General features: G+C 38.4%; 1 protein-coding gene across 1 annotated transcript in view; it reads left to right on the top strand.

Moving 5' to 3' along the window:
- ADAMTSL3 (ADAMTS like 3) overlaps nucleotides 1–16,025 on the top strand; it is a 195,590-nt gene that overhangs the window by 18,331 nt on the left and 161,234 nt on the right. Inside the window, exon 2 of the mRNA XM_026060624.1 lies at nucleotides 13,155–13,274. Coding sequence (XP_025916409.1) covers nucleotides 13,155–13,274 — 120 coding nt within the window. The remainder of the gene's footprint in view (nucleotides 1–13,154; nucleotides 13,275–16,025) is intronic.

A 16,025-nucleotide genomic window follows, 5' to 3' on the forward strand; every position in this document is an offset into this window, starting at 1 on the left:
AGGTTGCGTGCTGTGAACAGTTTTTTGGGGGGAATTTCTCTTTAAAATCATGCTGAAACAGGTGTGCACATGTGGAGGATGCTTGGCTGAAAGGCATTCACCTCACGTGCCTTATTAATAGCCTTAAACCAACATTCCTACAGCAGAGCCATGACCATTTAACTGCTTCCTTATTGTGAAAATGTGGCTGGCCGAGGCAACGTGCTAGGCTGCTCAGTCTATAAACCCTGCAAAAGGACTTATTGCAATGGAGAAGGAAGGGCAGACAAAGAACTGGGTTAATATCAGTAAAATTATCAGAAGTGGTGGAAAATTAACGGTGGAAAACTCAGGTTTTCCTTTCCATGTGTTAAACACATTCATGTGCTGAGCTATTGTAAATCAAAAAGTTAAAATGAGTGAACATCTGGCTGGGACATTCTCTATAGTCTAATTTCTTTCAGGTGAGGATGGACTCATCTGCTAGAAGTAACAAGGAGGAAAACAGTTTTGATTATTTACACTATTTTATTTGGGGTGGTTGGTTTTTGCACCTGGAATTTTGGGACCTCCSTCTTTGGAGATCATGTTGACAAGATGGTAGCAGGGACTTTTGGTGCCCTGCTGAGGAAGAATAGCTTTAGCCCAAGCCCTCTCCTTCTACAGGAAGGCAGTACCAGGAGGGTGTTTTTTAAGCCTCTGGCCATTAACAGGTGCTGTTAGGTGCTGTGCACACCACCTGAATTGCCCTTCCCCATTTTGTTTGAGGAAAAGGGAGAAAATTATTTCTGATAATAAAGGATGGTATAATACAGCAGAAAAAAGCCTGTCCAAAGGCCTGGAGCAGAAGCTAGGCAGGTTCAGAACAAAAATAATATGCAGAATTAAAACAATGAAGATCATTAAAAATGGAAAGTATTGATATATTTGATATATTTGCAGTTGCTTGCTAGCCTCTAAACTGTGACTGAATGTCTTTTTGAAAACATTTCCCACTTTAAAAAAGTGAGAACCTGCTGCTGAAACTTCCTCATTTGGGTCTGTGCCTGTGCCACGCAGGAGGTGACAGCGGTGCCCTTGGAACGTGCRCGGGAAACTCTGGCGCCGCTCAGGTCAGGTTTTTGAGGTTGGTTGAGTGATTTCGCTCTGTTAATCTATGCATGCACAAGCCTTTTCATAGCCTTATCTGTGTATATTTATTCTTGGTGGAAGTCCCTGAAGTAGGTCAGCAAATAGTGCTGATCAGCAAAGACTGTTCTTGTGTCTCGTGTTATTTCAGATTTAGTTATTTTAGTATAGCAACGTGACCTTTGTGTGCATGCCAGAAGCATGTTCTTTTCTAGAAGGATATTTATATAAGTATCCTGCAGTAAACTGTTTTCACTTGACCCTGAATGGGAATCTTGTCACCTTATCCTTCCTACAGTGTGACTTTCTTGATTGCAGCATGGACGATATCTGCTTATATGGTATTTACAAGAAACTTGGAGAGTCTCATTCTTTGAGAAATTTTTTGATTGTAGATATTGATTGTTAGAAACTTATCTTCCAAATCTGTTAGTGTTGCTTAGTTGCATGCTTTTTTGGCTCTCCTACTTGAGTTTTGGGCTATTTGATTTCCAACATAGGGGAGAGAGTTGTGGCAAAGATGTATTTTTTTGCAAAAATATTCCAGTTCTTGGTGACTGAGGATTTGTCTGTGTTTCCAGGTCCATTTCTGGTATCAGAACTTCTAGTCGTTCACTGTAGCAGAACAAATTCATACACTTCATCTATCTGTTCAGTTCATGACAAACACCATGCTGTTGCTGATGACAACATTGCATGCACAGTGTGGTGAAAAATCACTAGTGCTAGGACAGGCTTTTTCTGGCTGCAATATTTGCTGATTTTTCCCTGCCACCTGAATTGGAAGCAGACTTACTGATATTGAGGGCAGGGAGAGAACTGTCGTTAGCAATGAAAGGCCTGGCAATACCCTGGGATGTATAAGGAGTCACTGTTCAGCCTTCCCCACATTACAAAAGCTATCTATATTTGCAGTTGTGAACATCTCTATTTAATATCTTCACTCTTTAGCTCTGAAGTATATAGTTGTTTAGGATTCCCCCCCCCCCSGCTCAAGAGCAGTGGTTTTAATACCATTCCACTGCCCCACACGTTTCCCTCCTTTGTGCTTTCATTATGCAACAGGAATTCTCTTAAAAATCTGGATCCGCCACTAGTTCTAGCAGGTGTTTGGCTTCTGAGCGCCAGAGGTTTTTTCCTTATGCAGCTTATGGATGAGAATTTCACTGCCCTTAGGCACAATTTCAACTGAAGTATATGAAAAGCATGTTACTATGTCAGTTCAAATTATATTACTATTAAAGAAAAAAACACGAAAGGAGATTAAATACAAATAATCACACTAACATAACATAACATTAATAACATTAAGGTTATAATTTAAATTAAAAAGAATCAGGAAAATCTGAGTCAGGGGTCCTGTGTCGTTCTTCGCCAGACTCTCCTGAGAGTAGCCATTGTAAAATGAGGATAATGACATCTTTGAGTTATAGGAGATCTCTCTGTGAATGGTATTATAATACCGTAGTATATAAGAATTAAGTATTCTTTCTAACTTGGTATAATATACTGTATAGGAACTAAGTATTGGGTGAAATTCTATAGAGTTTCTCTCATCATGAGCACATTTATCTGATAACAGCTAACAAATTTTGTAGTACCCCACAACGTGCGAGGTTCTCACAATACAAAAATGTGACTGGCTCGCTGCTTGCATTAACTTCCTTGTTGGGCTTAAGCCTGCCTGGAGAGGGGCTGGTGCCGCCTAGCTGAGGCGGCTGCTCCCGAGTCCCGCAGCCAGGTCGGCATGGCCATAGCTCCACGGCCGTACGAAAACGGGGGCGTTATGCAAGGGCTGTGCAGGATTGCTTACAGGATGGTACCATAAAGCTTTACCTGCCCCAGATGCTTGCTCTGTGTTAGTTTTTAGGAGGCTTCCCACTTAAATCTAACCCTTTTGGTTACCTGGGAGCATTTGCAGCTTTTTTCTTCCCTTCCTTTAGCATCATTAGAGCAGTTATCTAGTCTGGATACTGGGGAAGGAGGTGAGAAGCAAGTAATCTGTTAGAAAGGGGTGAGGTTGCCCTTCTCAAGCTTGTTGTTTTGTGCTACTTATTTCACTAGAGAAGAATTAGGCATCTGCAGCCCATAGCCTGTCACAACCGCTCATTCRTTTCATGCGGCCCACGGTCATCAAAGTTTTTGCTCCTGTTCTTGGATAACCCCAAGATCTGGGTTAATGCATGGCCTGCCAAAGCTATCAGGCTTTGCTTGGGCCTGCTTATCCTCTCCATGGTAGAGGCTCCTACCACTTGATGAAGGAATTGCATCATATCCTTTCTCTTGTTTTACTTTGTTCTCTCTTTTATTCCTTAAGCAATGTGAATGTCTTCAGCAAGCATATTCATTTGTTGGGCTTTATTCCACTGCTTCTGACAGTGATCGTCCATAACCTAAATGTTGTTTCTTTCTTGGCTTTTGTAAATAAATCTGCTGTTCCTCAAGGATTATGCTTCCAGTTTCCTTCAGTATGTCACGGGGCAGGCTGCAATCATGCGTCCAGAGATAAACAAACACGATTGTCTGTTTTCTGCAAATGAATACATTCAATCATAAGCAGCTTGTCAGCTTAGCAAGAAAAAATTCTTTCATCACAGAGTGTTTATGATAAAGGACATGTTAACAAAACTTTAAAAAATATAAATGGTTGTTGTTGTTGTTGTTGTTGTTATTATTATTATTATTATTATTATTATTTTTGCCAAGGACACTGACAAAGTATTTTGTGTTGCGTGTTTTTAATATGGAGACCATAAGAATCCTTAGAAGCCTTCAGCAAATATAAAATGAATACTGGGTTACATGAGAACAAGCTCCTGTAATGCTGAAAGAATTTGATTCATGACGAGAATCTTGCCAATTATTAGGTTACTAAATAAATAATAAAAGGTGAGTTTTATCTGGAATAGAGTCGAACATATGGTGAAAGAAGGGATAAAAATCTCTTTAAAAGACTTGCTTGCAAGACTTCTTAAAAGATGGCTTTAAYGAAATAGCATTTTCTGTCTCAATTCTAGATTTTAAAAAAGATGCTTTCTCCCTTCCAGCATTTCAAGAGTAGAGGTGCATTGCATCAAGAGACTTTGGTAAAACATCAGTATTTGGAGGAGGGGAAGTCCCAGGGAGTGTCCTGGTAGGATTTTCCTTTACCATTCAAACCTGTTGTTAGCAAGTCACATTACAATAAGACTGTACTTTAAGACAAATTGTTGAAGATATTTATATAAAACAAGTATCCTTTCAATAGAAGGAAACATAAAAATATGATAGGAGAGCAGTCAAGCTGCACGTATGGGAGATACAGGTCCGAGAATGAACTCCTTTTCCTTCATCCCTTTTCTGGATGTCAGGTTTGATGCTGGGGACAGTCCCTCCTCGCCGTGCTGCCRGCCCTGCAGCCTCCCCTGCCCGCGGCTGCCATGCCAGCACCACCTGCATATGGCATCTGTACAGAGCCAGAAAGTGGACATCGTGCTGTGCTGGGAATACAAGTTGTGTCACCGTGGTGGCAGGGAATCGGGGAAGGGATTAAAATTCCAGTTGTTTTATTTCTTGTTATCCAGTTTTCTCTCCTGGTAAATCCACATCTTTGCAAGCCTGTTCTCTTGTTCTTAAGAATAGGTTTGCTGGACACCTTTTCATATGTGAAACTACTCTCAATGGTAATAGTAATACCCAGGTTTTATAGTATGTTTTATCCATATAGTATAAAATTGCTTTTACATTGGCTATAAATATTGTTGTGCCCATTCCCCCAAGGCTAAACTGAAGACTCGGGGAAACARCTGGACACTGCGTATTTTGAAAGCAGAATCTGATGCGCAGTCACTAATTTTCTGACAACAAGTGGAAGTGAACTTCTCCAGGATCATCTCTTCTACGAGTGCTGTATTTTTCACCTTGGCTCTTATTTATGCAAAGCTAAAGGGCACTGAATAACTGGTGTCATTCACAGCTGTGATAGTTAGCAATTTATTGCAAAGGATGTTGTTCTGCTGCAGATGCATTTGTATTTAGGCCCTGCTTCTGTAAGAAGGGAGGCACTGGGAACTTTGCCACTGGTATCACTGGGAGCAACTTCAATCCACTAGTGCAGATCGTTTAAAAGCAAGTGCTAGGCACGTCAGACCAATCCTTCAGAAAGATGGCAGAGTCTGCCTAACAGAGTTTAGAAGCAGCTTCACTGAAGGAAGGAAAAATCTGGGGTTCATATTTCTTATGGAAATACAAAGCAGAGTTGATATTCAAGCTGGGTTTTTAAACGAAAAGATTTTGGCTAAATACTACTGCAGTCTTTCAGTGAAAAGTTTAATCTCTTAGCCAAACCATAGTGAGAGAAAACATTAGTAGTAGTTGATAAATATCCAAAAGCTTAATCACCAGTATAAATTTGGAAGGCACAGAAAAAAATTGTTCAAAACGTGTTGATCTCAGTCTGCAGCCTAAGTTATGCCAAAGAAAATGTATTTACGTTTAATCAAGAGACATTTTCATAGAAATGGCCTTCTAAAAAGACTGAAAAATAGCACCCTAATTTAAAAACAAGATTATCTCTGTTATCCTTCTTACGTTCAGCGTTGGTTTTAAGTTGTGCAAACCTATAGCATGGAAAAAAAGGTTTAGACTGAGTTACTATCTCCTCTGTTGCAGACATGATCTTATGCACAGTCAAGTGAGTGGAATGGCTCCTAGCACACAGATGGGCRCAGAATGGGGCTCGGTTTGAGCAGCAGAGGTTACGTAGCCAGTTGTTTTTTTGCAGTTGTGAATATGGGGTTAAGAATAGCTTAGGATCGCTTCTAAATAGTAGATGCTACTTCATCTATAGCTGAACTTTCAATTTATTTCTAAGGTTGAGTTGCTGGCAGCTTCTTCCTGTATCTTATAAGTAGTTTGTATGAAATGCCTCTGAATTGTCTTTCACTTATCTTCATATGACCCTTCAAGTTACAGGCACGTCTTCCAAAGCCCGCGTTGTTTCTTTATAGTGTAAACGGGTCTAGAGTGAGTTATAATGAAAAGAAAAATCATCAGATTTGGGCTTAAATCAGAAGGTAAAGGCAAACTTCAGACCTAACCCAGAGCAAGCCCTAAGGTGAAAACAATCCTCATCTTAGAGTCACATGTGGAAGTTCTGTCTCTGGAGGAACTTTTGGTTCAGCCTTTAAAGTTGCATTGTCGTGTCCCTTCTGACATCCCTGGTGAAAACCTGGAAGAWATGCTCAGGCTTCTGGGAGTTCTTTTATTAAGAAGGGTTTGGCTTTCATCAGTTCAGCTGCTGAGCAAGTGTCCTTTGAGTGCTTTTTCTTTTTAGGAGAAAAAGATGTTTATGTTTTAATTTTAGTTTGAAATGTTGGCCTCTTAGTTGAATATTAATTCATATTTTTAATTATTGGCTTGGTTTCCAGAAATGCTGAGCTGTTGGCAGCTTCTGTGGAAAGTCAGCTCACTTACAAGGTCTTTAAGTGTTTCGAGCATCTAGCGTTAGCAAGTTGTTATTGTAAATCTTGGCCATGACAAAATAAGACATGAATCTTATTAGATATTTATTCATCAACATTGCTCTGACAATATTTGAAGTTCAGAACTGCTAATGCAACTTTGTTTATCTGATAAGTCACTACTTCACACTCTTTGAGACTGCAGTCTCACACTCTATCTAACATTTTTTTGTACTAGAGTCCTTGAAAATGCATTAAACTGAACTGCTACTTAGTTGGTATGTTCTTTCTCGAGGGCACGAATCATATGCTGCAGAAGCTTAGGAGCCTGAGAGAGAYTTGACTTGAAGCATTAAATTGAAAGGCACACATTTTGGTGTATGATTGTACTTGCCATTCATATCAATCTGACGAACGTATTTGCAAGTCGTTACGAATGCAGATAAACTTTTTTCATATCTACTTTTCTCTTTTTCCCTAAAATGGAGATTATGGAAACTAACACTCGCAAGACCATACCCATTTTTCCCTTTCCAACAAGAATTATGAGAAGAGTCACAAAACTGTAGGAAGCGAACTGCCTTCACGTGGGCTGTTTTTTGTTATAGGATTTACCTTGAGCAAGGTAATGCAATCATGCATAACTATAAAGCTTTAGGTGACTGGACCTTTATCTTTAGTCTCCTCCCCTTTTTAATGAGGTATTGAGGCAGTTTCAAGAAAATTGTGGTATCTTGCCACCTTTGGCATTTAAAATAGATCATTTTGATGTTTTTTTTTCTTTTTTTGCACCATTATGTGAAAGTTTGTCTTGTTCTGTTTATGCTCTCTATTTTTAGCAAGCGTGCAGACTTAGGGAATGACTGATTCAAGTCTAGATAATGCTGATTCACATTAAGAAAAAATGTATAGAAGTACATAATTCACTTTTCTCTTAATGTGGTTTTTGGCACTTAGGTTCTTACTTTAAAATTTAAAAATTTTTTCTATTCTACATGCAAGATTAGTATTTTATTCCTAATTATGTTCAAGTCATTTCTCTGAGACATTGAGTCTGTTTTCTCATCTGCTTGACTTTTACAACTCGGGCTTAGCAGAATGCTCAATTTCTAAAGCTGCTGTTGTTTATATATAGATATGGAACTATTACTTTCCAGTTTCCTGGTGGCTATGGTTAAATAGAATAGTGGCATGTTATTATGATACTCAGTTGAACTTTGTAATAGCCTTTGTATCAAATGATCCCTAAGAGTTGTAGACTAAACTACATTTAAAAAAWATATATATTTGAAATTATAATAGTTTAAATCCTTGGATGAAATTCTTAATCTTTACCTTGGAAAGAATGATTGATTAATATTTGTAATATTTTAGTCATAGAGAAACTCTACCATTTAGGGATTGCTCTCATGTGATAATTTTGAGTTAGTTGGATGGTGATAGTAAATACAAATTCTGAGAATCAAGGAAAAAAGAGTCGGTGATTGTGCAGTGATTTCAGAGTCCACTAAAAGGATTCCTTCTGGATGAAATTAAACCAGAAGATGTGCCCCAGCAGCGCACCTCATGTGCTTCAGCTGCTCATAAATGTTCATGCCATGGAACTAGTTGAAAATAAGCCCCTCTCCTCAAAACACGTGTTGTGGCCATTTGGTCCTCAGCATGAACTGAATCTGGTCTGCAGATTCAGTCCTGTTGGGCTGTGCTACTTGCTGATGTCAACATTGGCTGGGAAGCACTCAGTAATCATCCCTCTCTTACTTTCATTAATAAAATAAAATWAAAAAAAAAATCCTTAAATCTAACAACTTAACTACTTCTATTAAGAGTAGTATACGCAGTGATGAATTGGGGCAATGTTGAAAATGATGATGTTCGACTCTCATTTATTCTCTTGTAGACGTGGAGGGAGATCTAAAAACCGGAGGCCTGGGATATGAGGTATTTGTTTTGTCCTCTGCCATTGAAAGTGGAAGGGTGATTTAATCTTTAAGCGCTCAGATGGTGAGTGAGTGAGGGGAAAAAATCATGAGCTGAGATCAAGACTGTGCTCAGGATATACGCGTTTCAAGAGGAGCAGTGCTGTTTTACAGTTCCCAGAACCTAAATATATTGTCGTCTTATCAGAATATTTCTCCGTGTTCGCTTAGGCAGAATGGTGTAGTATGGAAGACCTTATCCACTTTTTTCAATTTCTGACTAAGTCGATGTTCTGGCTGCCTGATACCTGGTAAGGTTCTCAAACACCAATTTATGTTTCCAACTTTTAAATATTTTTTGTCAGTACRGTAGTGCACACTTCCTTACTATCTGATATTTTAATTTTAATGGGTTTTATGCAGTGATTATATCTGGTTCAGCTACATTATCACCTTCTATTTTTTTCACATGCTTAAAAACATCATGAAAGCTGGTTTAAAATGCTTGTTCCACATCTTAAGTGTGCTTGCAATTTGTCATGTTTAACTTGAAGCTATTAACATGAAACTGGGCATTAAACAGACTTAAAATGCTAGCATGAAATGTAGTTTTCTGAAACTTGCACTTGCAGTCTTTAACTCGTTTAATACATGAATTTATATCGGATTAGCTAAGCCATTCAGAGATGATCCCAAACATACAATAAATGTACAAGCTGTTGAAATTTGACTTACATTTAAGCAAAAGTGCCTATGGTAATATAACAGCCTCACAAGGAACATCGGTAGACCCCTCAGTGGGGAATAAAGTGGACTAAGTGGAAATAGTACGTTTTGTGCTCGGTACAATGTATGAGTGAAAGTGCATTGGAGATGTTCAGATAGTAACAGACTCAGTTGAAGACACCTATATCTAGATGGAAAAAAATTGCTTTTTTATTTTCTGCTTTTTTGATGATTACGAAAGTTGAGTTCTCTGAGAACTTGATTTTTTTTCTTTTTTTAATTTGATTTGGGTTGTTTTTCATCAGCTCTGGTTACTTGGCTTCAGCATTGGCTTACTGTGACAACTCGTAGTGCATTCTTGGAATTTTGTTATTAATGAAATGCTTTGCTGCATTTCTCCTTTACTTTAGTTATCCTGGGTAGGTAGCAGTACCTACTGGCAGTTAGCAGGTGAATTTCTATTATAATCCCCTGTGTAACTTTATAAAACATTCACCCTTAGCGTTGAAAATTTCTCTGCTTGGAAGCCAGATTTTGCTTGCTTGAAGTCTAGCGAGTATTCTCTGGCTTCTCCAGTGGCTAGTTGCTCGTGYGCTTTTGATACCAAAATTGAATGCGTGTGTGTGTGAGAGAAACCCCTAGTTTTCCTTGTCATATTTATTAAATTGCTATTTCAACTTCAAATGTTGGCATCTCTTATATTCAAAGTGTAATACTGATGAACATCCAAAAGCTTTCTATTTTAAATATTTACCTTATAAAGATGAGAAACACAAGTAAGTTAATCACTGCATATCCTTCTGGCAAATTTGTTTGTGGGAAATTAAGCAGCAGTATATATACATTTTTCTAAAAAGTGCGGTGGAATAATTTGGATACTCTTCTGTTCTCGAGTTCAGCAGCTCTTTCCAAAATATTATTATAAATTGCTAGCACTTAGCACTATTTTTTTCTCCAAAGTATTTTACAATTATAAACTAAACTCTACAATTCATGATTAATATAGCTGCAGTGATGTTGTAATTGGGTTTTGTATTTGGGGAAACTGAGGTAGAAGTGTTAAGTACTTTAACCCAGGCCACTGGAGATTTAGTACACGTATCTCCTCTCTGTTAGTCCTATGTTGAAATCATAGGATTACATCATTCCCATATTCCCTCGCGTTGGATCTATCGATAGCCCATTGAAACYAGTGGGGAAAAATGCCAGATGATGTCAGCCAATTTCGTGTCTGAGTTATACTTAACATGTCAGGGCTTGCATCAGCTGCAGCCAGCTTGGATTCGGCGTGAAGCATAACCGCGGCCCTCTCTTGGTTACTTTATGGGGAAACTATTGTTATCAAATGTAGATTTATTCTTCACATCTCATGATTTAGTTCTGCATAAGCAAAGTTTGGCTACAGTGTACAAATGAGACCATTGGAATAATAGGCTTTATAGGAAATGTCATGATAACAGGATGTGAATATGAGTTACTCTTATGCAGGCCTGATGAAAAAGTCCTCTTTAAAATCTTGTTCAGTTTTGCATGCTAAAATGTGACCTTCTACCCTAGTCTAGACATGTCCTTTGCAAGAAATGTCTAGTTTATATGAAGATTGCTTGATTTAAAACAAGTATGTTAATTTAATGCTTGTCCCAAATGATGGGGTTTACAGTCTGAGAAGCTGACAGCTTCTGCACTGAGGAGGAGAGCAAGCACAAGCAAAGGAAGCCTCTCCAGGCCATCCTGCAAATGCTGAGAGATAGGCTGGGACCTTCAGAAAGTGAACTCCCCACAGAAGAGAGGGCATGCAGAAGGTCCTGCCTCTTCCACTACAGACTGGTTGAATTATGTGGATTATTCTTGAAATCTCTAGTTATCCGCCACAGAGATTACATACCTGTATTTGGTACGGTTCTAGCTAACAGTCTGGAAGCTGGTTGATGGCAACTGTTAGCTTTCCTGTAAAATTATTACATGAGTGTCAAAATATAAGAAACATAGTTTAACTAAGCCCCATTTATTAAGTTGACTCACTGGGAAATGTCCAGCAGTAACTCGTACAGTTCAAGCCTTGTTTTCTTCTCTAAAAGGTTTCTACCTCTTGGATGGTGGTTTTCATCTCCTTGCCCTTTTCCCCCCTCTCTCCCTGCCACAGCTGGACCCAATATTCTGCATTCAAGAGAGCTGCTCATTTGCTCTAGTGGATGTTAGAAGTGCCAAACCTGTTCCCTGTTTTCTTAAGAGCTAAATATATATCCAGTTCTGGTTTGTGTGAAGAGCTGCTCCCATTTAGGAATGGGTATCTGCACTTTCCTCTGAGCAGAACTCTGTTCTGGAGCTGGTGAGATGTATCTTGTGTTCTGAATAAMATGGGTATCAAATGTGGCGTTGTTAGTGAGTAATTGCAAATGCTGTCTTTTTCCAGTGGTTTACAAATCTCTAGGGYTGTCGGATAGGGAGGTCTGGTACCTTCTTAGCACACTGTGTGCTCTAACTTTTCAAATTAATTCATGTCATTCCTTGAAGAATGCCTTGAATATGCTGTTAATTTTTGAGTCCTGCCAGAGCAGTTCTGATTAGCTGGTTTTTCTGTACACTTATGCTATGTCCACACTGCAGCTGCAGGATATAATGGTAGCGCATCTAGACACAAATGTTAGCTTTAATCTAACCAGCTCAAACAACAGCAGTTGTAGTGTACCTGCAGCTACAGGCAAGTGTAGAGGCTTGCCCAGGATCCTGCATGTGCTGTGACTTCTCTTCTGTTGATGTCCAGTGAGACTGACCTGAGTGTAATTACACACCTAATTGCAGTGTAGACCTAACTTAAGAAGCAAATGCATTAGGACTCTTTTCTAACTGTAGGTTTGTCTCATCAGTCCCATCTTTGTTTTTACCTGATGAACTCCATTGGCACTGGAGGAGATCCTGTCTTCAAAAGCCTGGACACCAGAGTTAAAGTATAAAGACAAATTCTTGGGAGGGCTTGTGCTTTTTCCCAAAGTAGAAAAGGTACTGCTCTTTCTCTTGCGGTATACCTCCGAGTCTTTGTATGCACACCAATTAACTTCTTAGGGTAGAGCTCCCATAGTTCTCTTTTGATAGGAATAAGGACATAAGTGTCTGTGCAGCATGTTTATTACGTCTGGGATGCTTTAGACATACAGTGCAAAGACTGTATTGAACAAGCACATGTTCAGCATGTCTAGCGCATTCCAGGTGTGTTACGCTTACTGAACATGCGCAGATCAGTTGAGCAAAAGCCATTTGTCTTATAAGAGCCCAGATGTCTGACAGCCCAGTTGGAGCTACTAACTCCAGTTCAGACAGAATTAGGTCCTCTGTAGCTCCAAATGGGCCATTCTTCCTCTCCCAGACTGTCCTCAAAATCTGTTCACCAAATGTGAATGATTTAACTAACGTGGGCCACTGCCTGGTGTTCAGAGACCCCCACTCTCCTGATTTCTTTTCTACAGTAGTTTCTTCCCACTTTACAGTAGTGTCTTCCAGCCTGAATCATGCTTTGATTCTATGAATTTTTGCCTTCCTGTAAAAGCAGCCTTGCTGCATTCARTCACGAGCCCGTTATCTGCAGTGGCCAGTAACCAATGACTAATGAGGTGTATAAGAACAAAGCAAGCATGTGATTAATATTGCTTTTCCGCTGTATATTTCAGGTTATCTTTCTGGGGAGGCAGTTGATAAGCCAGAGGTAGCATCTTTGTGTTTAATAGATTATTCTGCTATCAATGCTTCTCACTTATTCTTTAGACCTCTGCGAGCATTTGGTATATCCTCATGACAGACATCGGGGGGGAAAAAAAGTATCTCCCCAAAATGTTGTGCCTAAAAATACAGCACATATTTGTTCACAAATGCATGTCTAATCACCATAAGTATATGTATGAAGTCTTTAAAATTTTTGRCTTGTGTTTGTAGTAGCTACAATGTGACCTTTCTGAATCTCTTGCAGACAAGAGCAGAGCAGTCCCAAGGTGCATACTTCTTGCCTGAGTTTGCACTTTCTCCACAGGGGAGTTTTCTTGAGGATACAACAGGGGAACAGTTCCTCACTTACCGTTATGATGACCAGGTCAGTATGCCATATGTGAAAATGATAGAGCGTYATCACATTCATGCAACTCTGAGATATAGAACAGTCCTGTGAAACAAAGTAAGAAACAAATTGCTTGTTATCTTTTGAAGGTACACCRAAAACACAGCAAGCTGAATGATCACACGTTATGTAAAAAAAAGTGTTTAATTGTAGAAATAATAGAACAAAACCATCTATGGAAAATCTTAATAGGATGTAATAGAGATGAAAAAAACCCAGTGTTTTAATGATATGTTAATAGGTTTTTATAGTTAATACTGTACAACGTGTAGAATTAAATTGAGATTGTTATCCTTTCTGTGAATTGTTTGTACTATTCTAAATAGTTTTATTTCAGGGATTACAAATTAATATTAAGGCAGATCTCTGGTATTTTCCAGCTTGTGAGAAGTTTAGCAAACTTCATTAATGCATGAAGAGTTCAGAAGGAAGGTTGAGTGAATTACAAAGAAACAGACTTGAACTGTAATAATGGATGAAGCAGAGTGTTTAGAAAGCAACAAATAATGTATTTTAAAGTTAAATATCTGTAATGTTTTCTYCAGACCCATAGAAACATTATGTTAAACATGGAATATAGATATAAATGTAAAGAAAGCAACATGAAAGAAATGTTGTTAATCTTGGCAAAAGATCTGAAGTAATCTAGGAAATGTGTGGCATGCTGTGGAAATTTACTCATAACACAATGTGTTCCAGAAGCCAGCTGAACTCCACATCAAAACTGTCTGAATTACATTCATAGACACTTACAGTACATTTCTTAGTGTAAAAGGGGGGAAATTGTTAGGAAACAATCCACATAAAAGTGGGAGAAGAGCAAATCTTGCCCTCTAGTCACAAGGTACGGTTCTCTCAAGTGATTGGCAGCTTTATTTCAAAGGATGGTCTCCTTGCAGTAGCTACTATGAGGAAAAACATTTTGCTCATCAGCCACTCTTTAAAAAATAAAAAAAATCAAAATTTTTGACTGAGGATCTATTTAAGAAGACAACAGAGAGAGAAAGAGAGAGATTAGAAAGCATGCTGAGCTAGAAATTATTTGTTTGAATACAGTTGAAATGTTTATGATAATTCTTACTTTTGTTACCCTAGAGGCTCTTAGCTCGTCTGTAGAAAAGGTGCTCAGATAAGATGTCCCCTGGACTAAACACCTGGGAAAGCAATAACATACAGAACAGTAAAATGCAGCTGCAACTCAGGCTGCATTTTTAATGACAGTCATAGAAAAACGTTATAAAGGTTATACACTTTTGATCAAAAGTGTGTTTCCATTAAATGGAGCAGTTTTTAGAGGAGAAAACAATAAATCATATATAACTGAGGGACAGTTTGAGTCTTTGAACAGATTGTCTGTAGTGTGTGAATAGCATAGCTGATTGAAAGCAAAGCAAAACCCCCTAAAACTCCTCAAAAATACTGCCATAACTCTATACAAAGCCTGTTCTAAGCCCAATTGCAGCTGATGGAAAGACATCCATTAATTTCATTGGGATCTGAATCAGATCCTGGATACAGTCAACTTTTGTTCTTTCACAGTAGTGATTCAGCTTTGAAGCTTGCTCTTCCCAGATATTTAGAATGAGTAGTATGAAAGTAAGTTTTAATTTTTGGAACTCAAACTAAACTTTTGGAACYGGAACTAAAATCATCAAAGTTGAAAATAAAGGCGAATGTGTTAATGATGATTTCTCTTGAAAGGAAATTCGGTCCTATAGGAGTTATTTATTAAAAACATATAAATGTTTTGAATGCAGATAGGAATTGGTATATATCTCTAGTTACCTTACTGGGAGTAAACCAAGAATTCTTCAATAAATTGGAAAATTCTTCTTAATTGTCTAGGACATTAATCATAGAATTATAATAATGTACAGTTTCAATTTACTCATGCTTTTGTTGATATGTTCATACAGAACTCTAGAATTTGTCACGTGTCCAAGCTGAGCCAGAACTCTTGAATTTTCTCTTTTCCTGTATTTCATTTTACTCTTTCATATTACATTCCTCCTATGAACAGAAGGATGTCTTAAAGTGGAGGATGAAACTCCTTCACCAGCGAGCTCCTTGAATTTTGTATACTGGTGTATATATGTAAGCATGAATGCTAATTTACACCAGCTATGTAATTTGCTCCATGATTATGTTGACTAGACTGTCAGCTGTGTTACTGACAAATGCATTTTAAAACTCCCCTTACATTTATGAAATAAGTACCAGTTATGGTACAGAGTATCTTGTAATCACCCTTAATGTTTAGGAAGGGATCARGTGTAGCAGTCAGCTGTGATCAGGATATGCAGGTGAATAAAGAGAGGAATGGATGCAAATTGCATGACCACTTTATTTTAATTACATACTGTATTCAACATTTAAATAGAAGCAGCACAGAAAGGTTGCTGCATAATCCAAAACGTGGAGTAGCTTCTCCTTGTACACCTTGATCCACTTTAATTTCAGTAATTCACTTGCCACCCTCCCTGCGAAGGGGTCCTGGCTGGTGGAGACTTCATGTCTTCTCTTTCCCTGGACGCCAGACTAGGCGCTTTCGCTCTTGGTCGTTCCTACAGAGTCCTGGGGTTAATTCCTGCAGATTCTAAGTTAAATAAATTTAGTTGAAAAGGAAGTTGGAAAAATGAAATAATCTTGTGTACTTGGCCCCCACAAATAGTTTTCTTGATCTCCAAGACAGGAGATCAGTCTAACCCAATCTGTTGAGAAAATCAT

The sequence above is a fragment of the Apteryx rowi genome, unplaced genomic scaffold, assembly GCF_003343035.1.
Source record: "Apteryx rowi isolate R43461 unplaced genomic scaffold, aptRow1 scaffold_17, whole genome shotgun sequence".
Taxonomy (NCBI): Eukaryota; Metazoa; Chordata; class Aves; order Apterygiformes; family Apterygidae; genus Apteryx; species Apteryx rowi.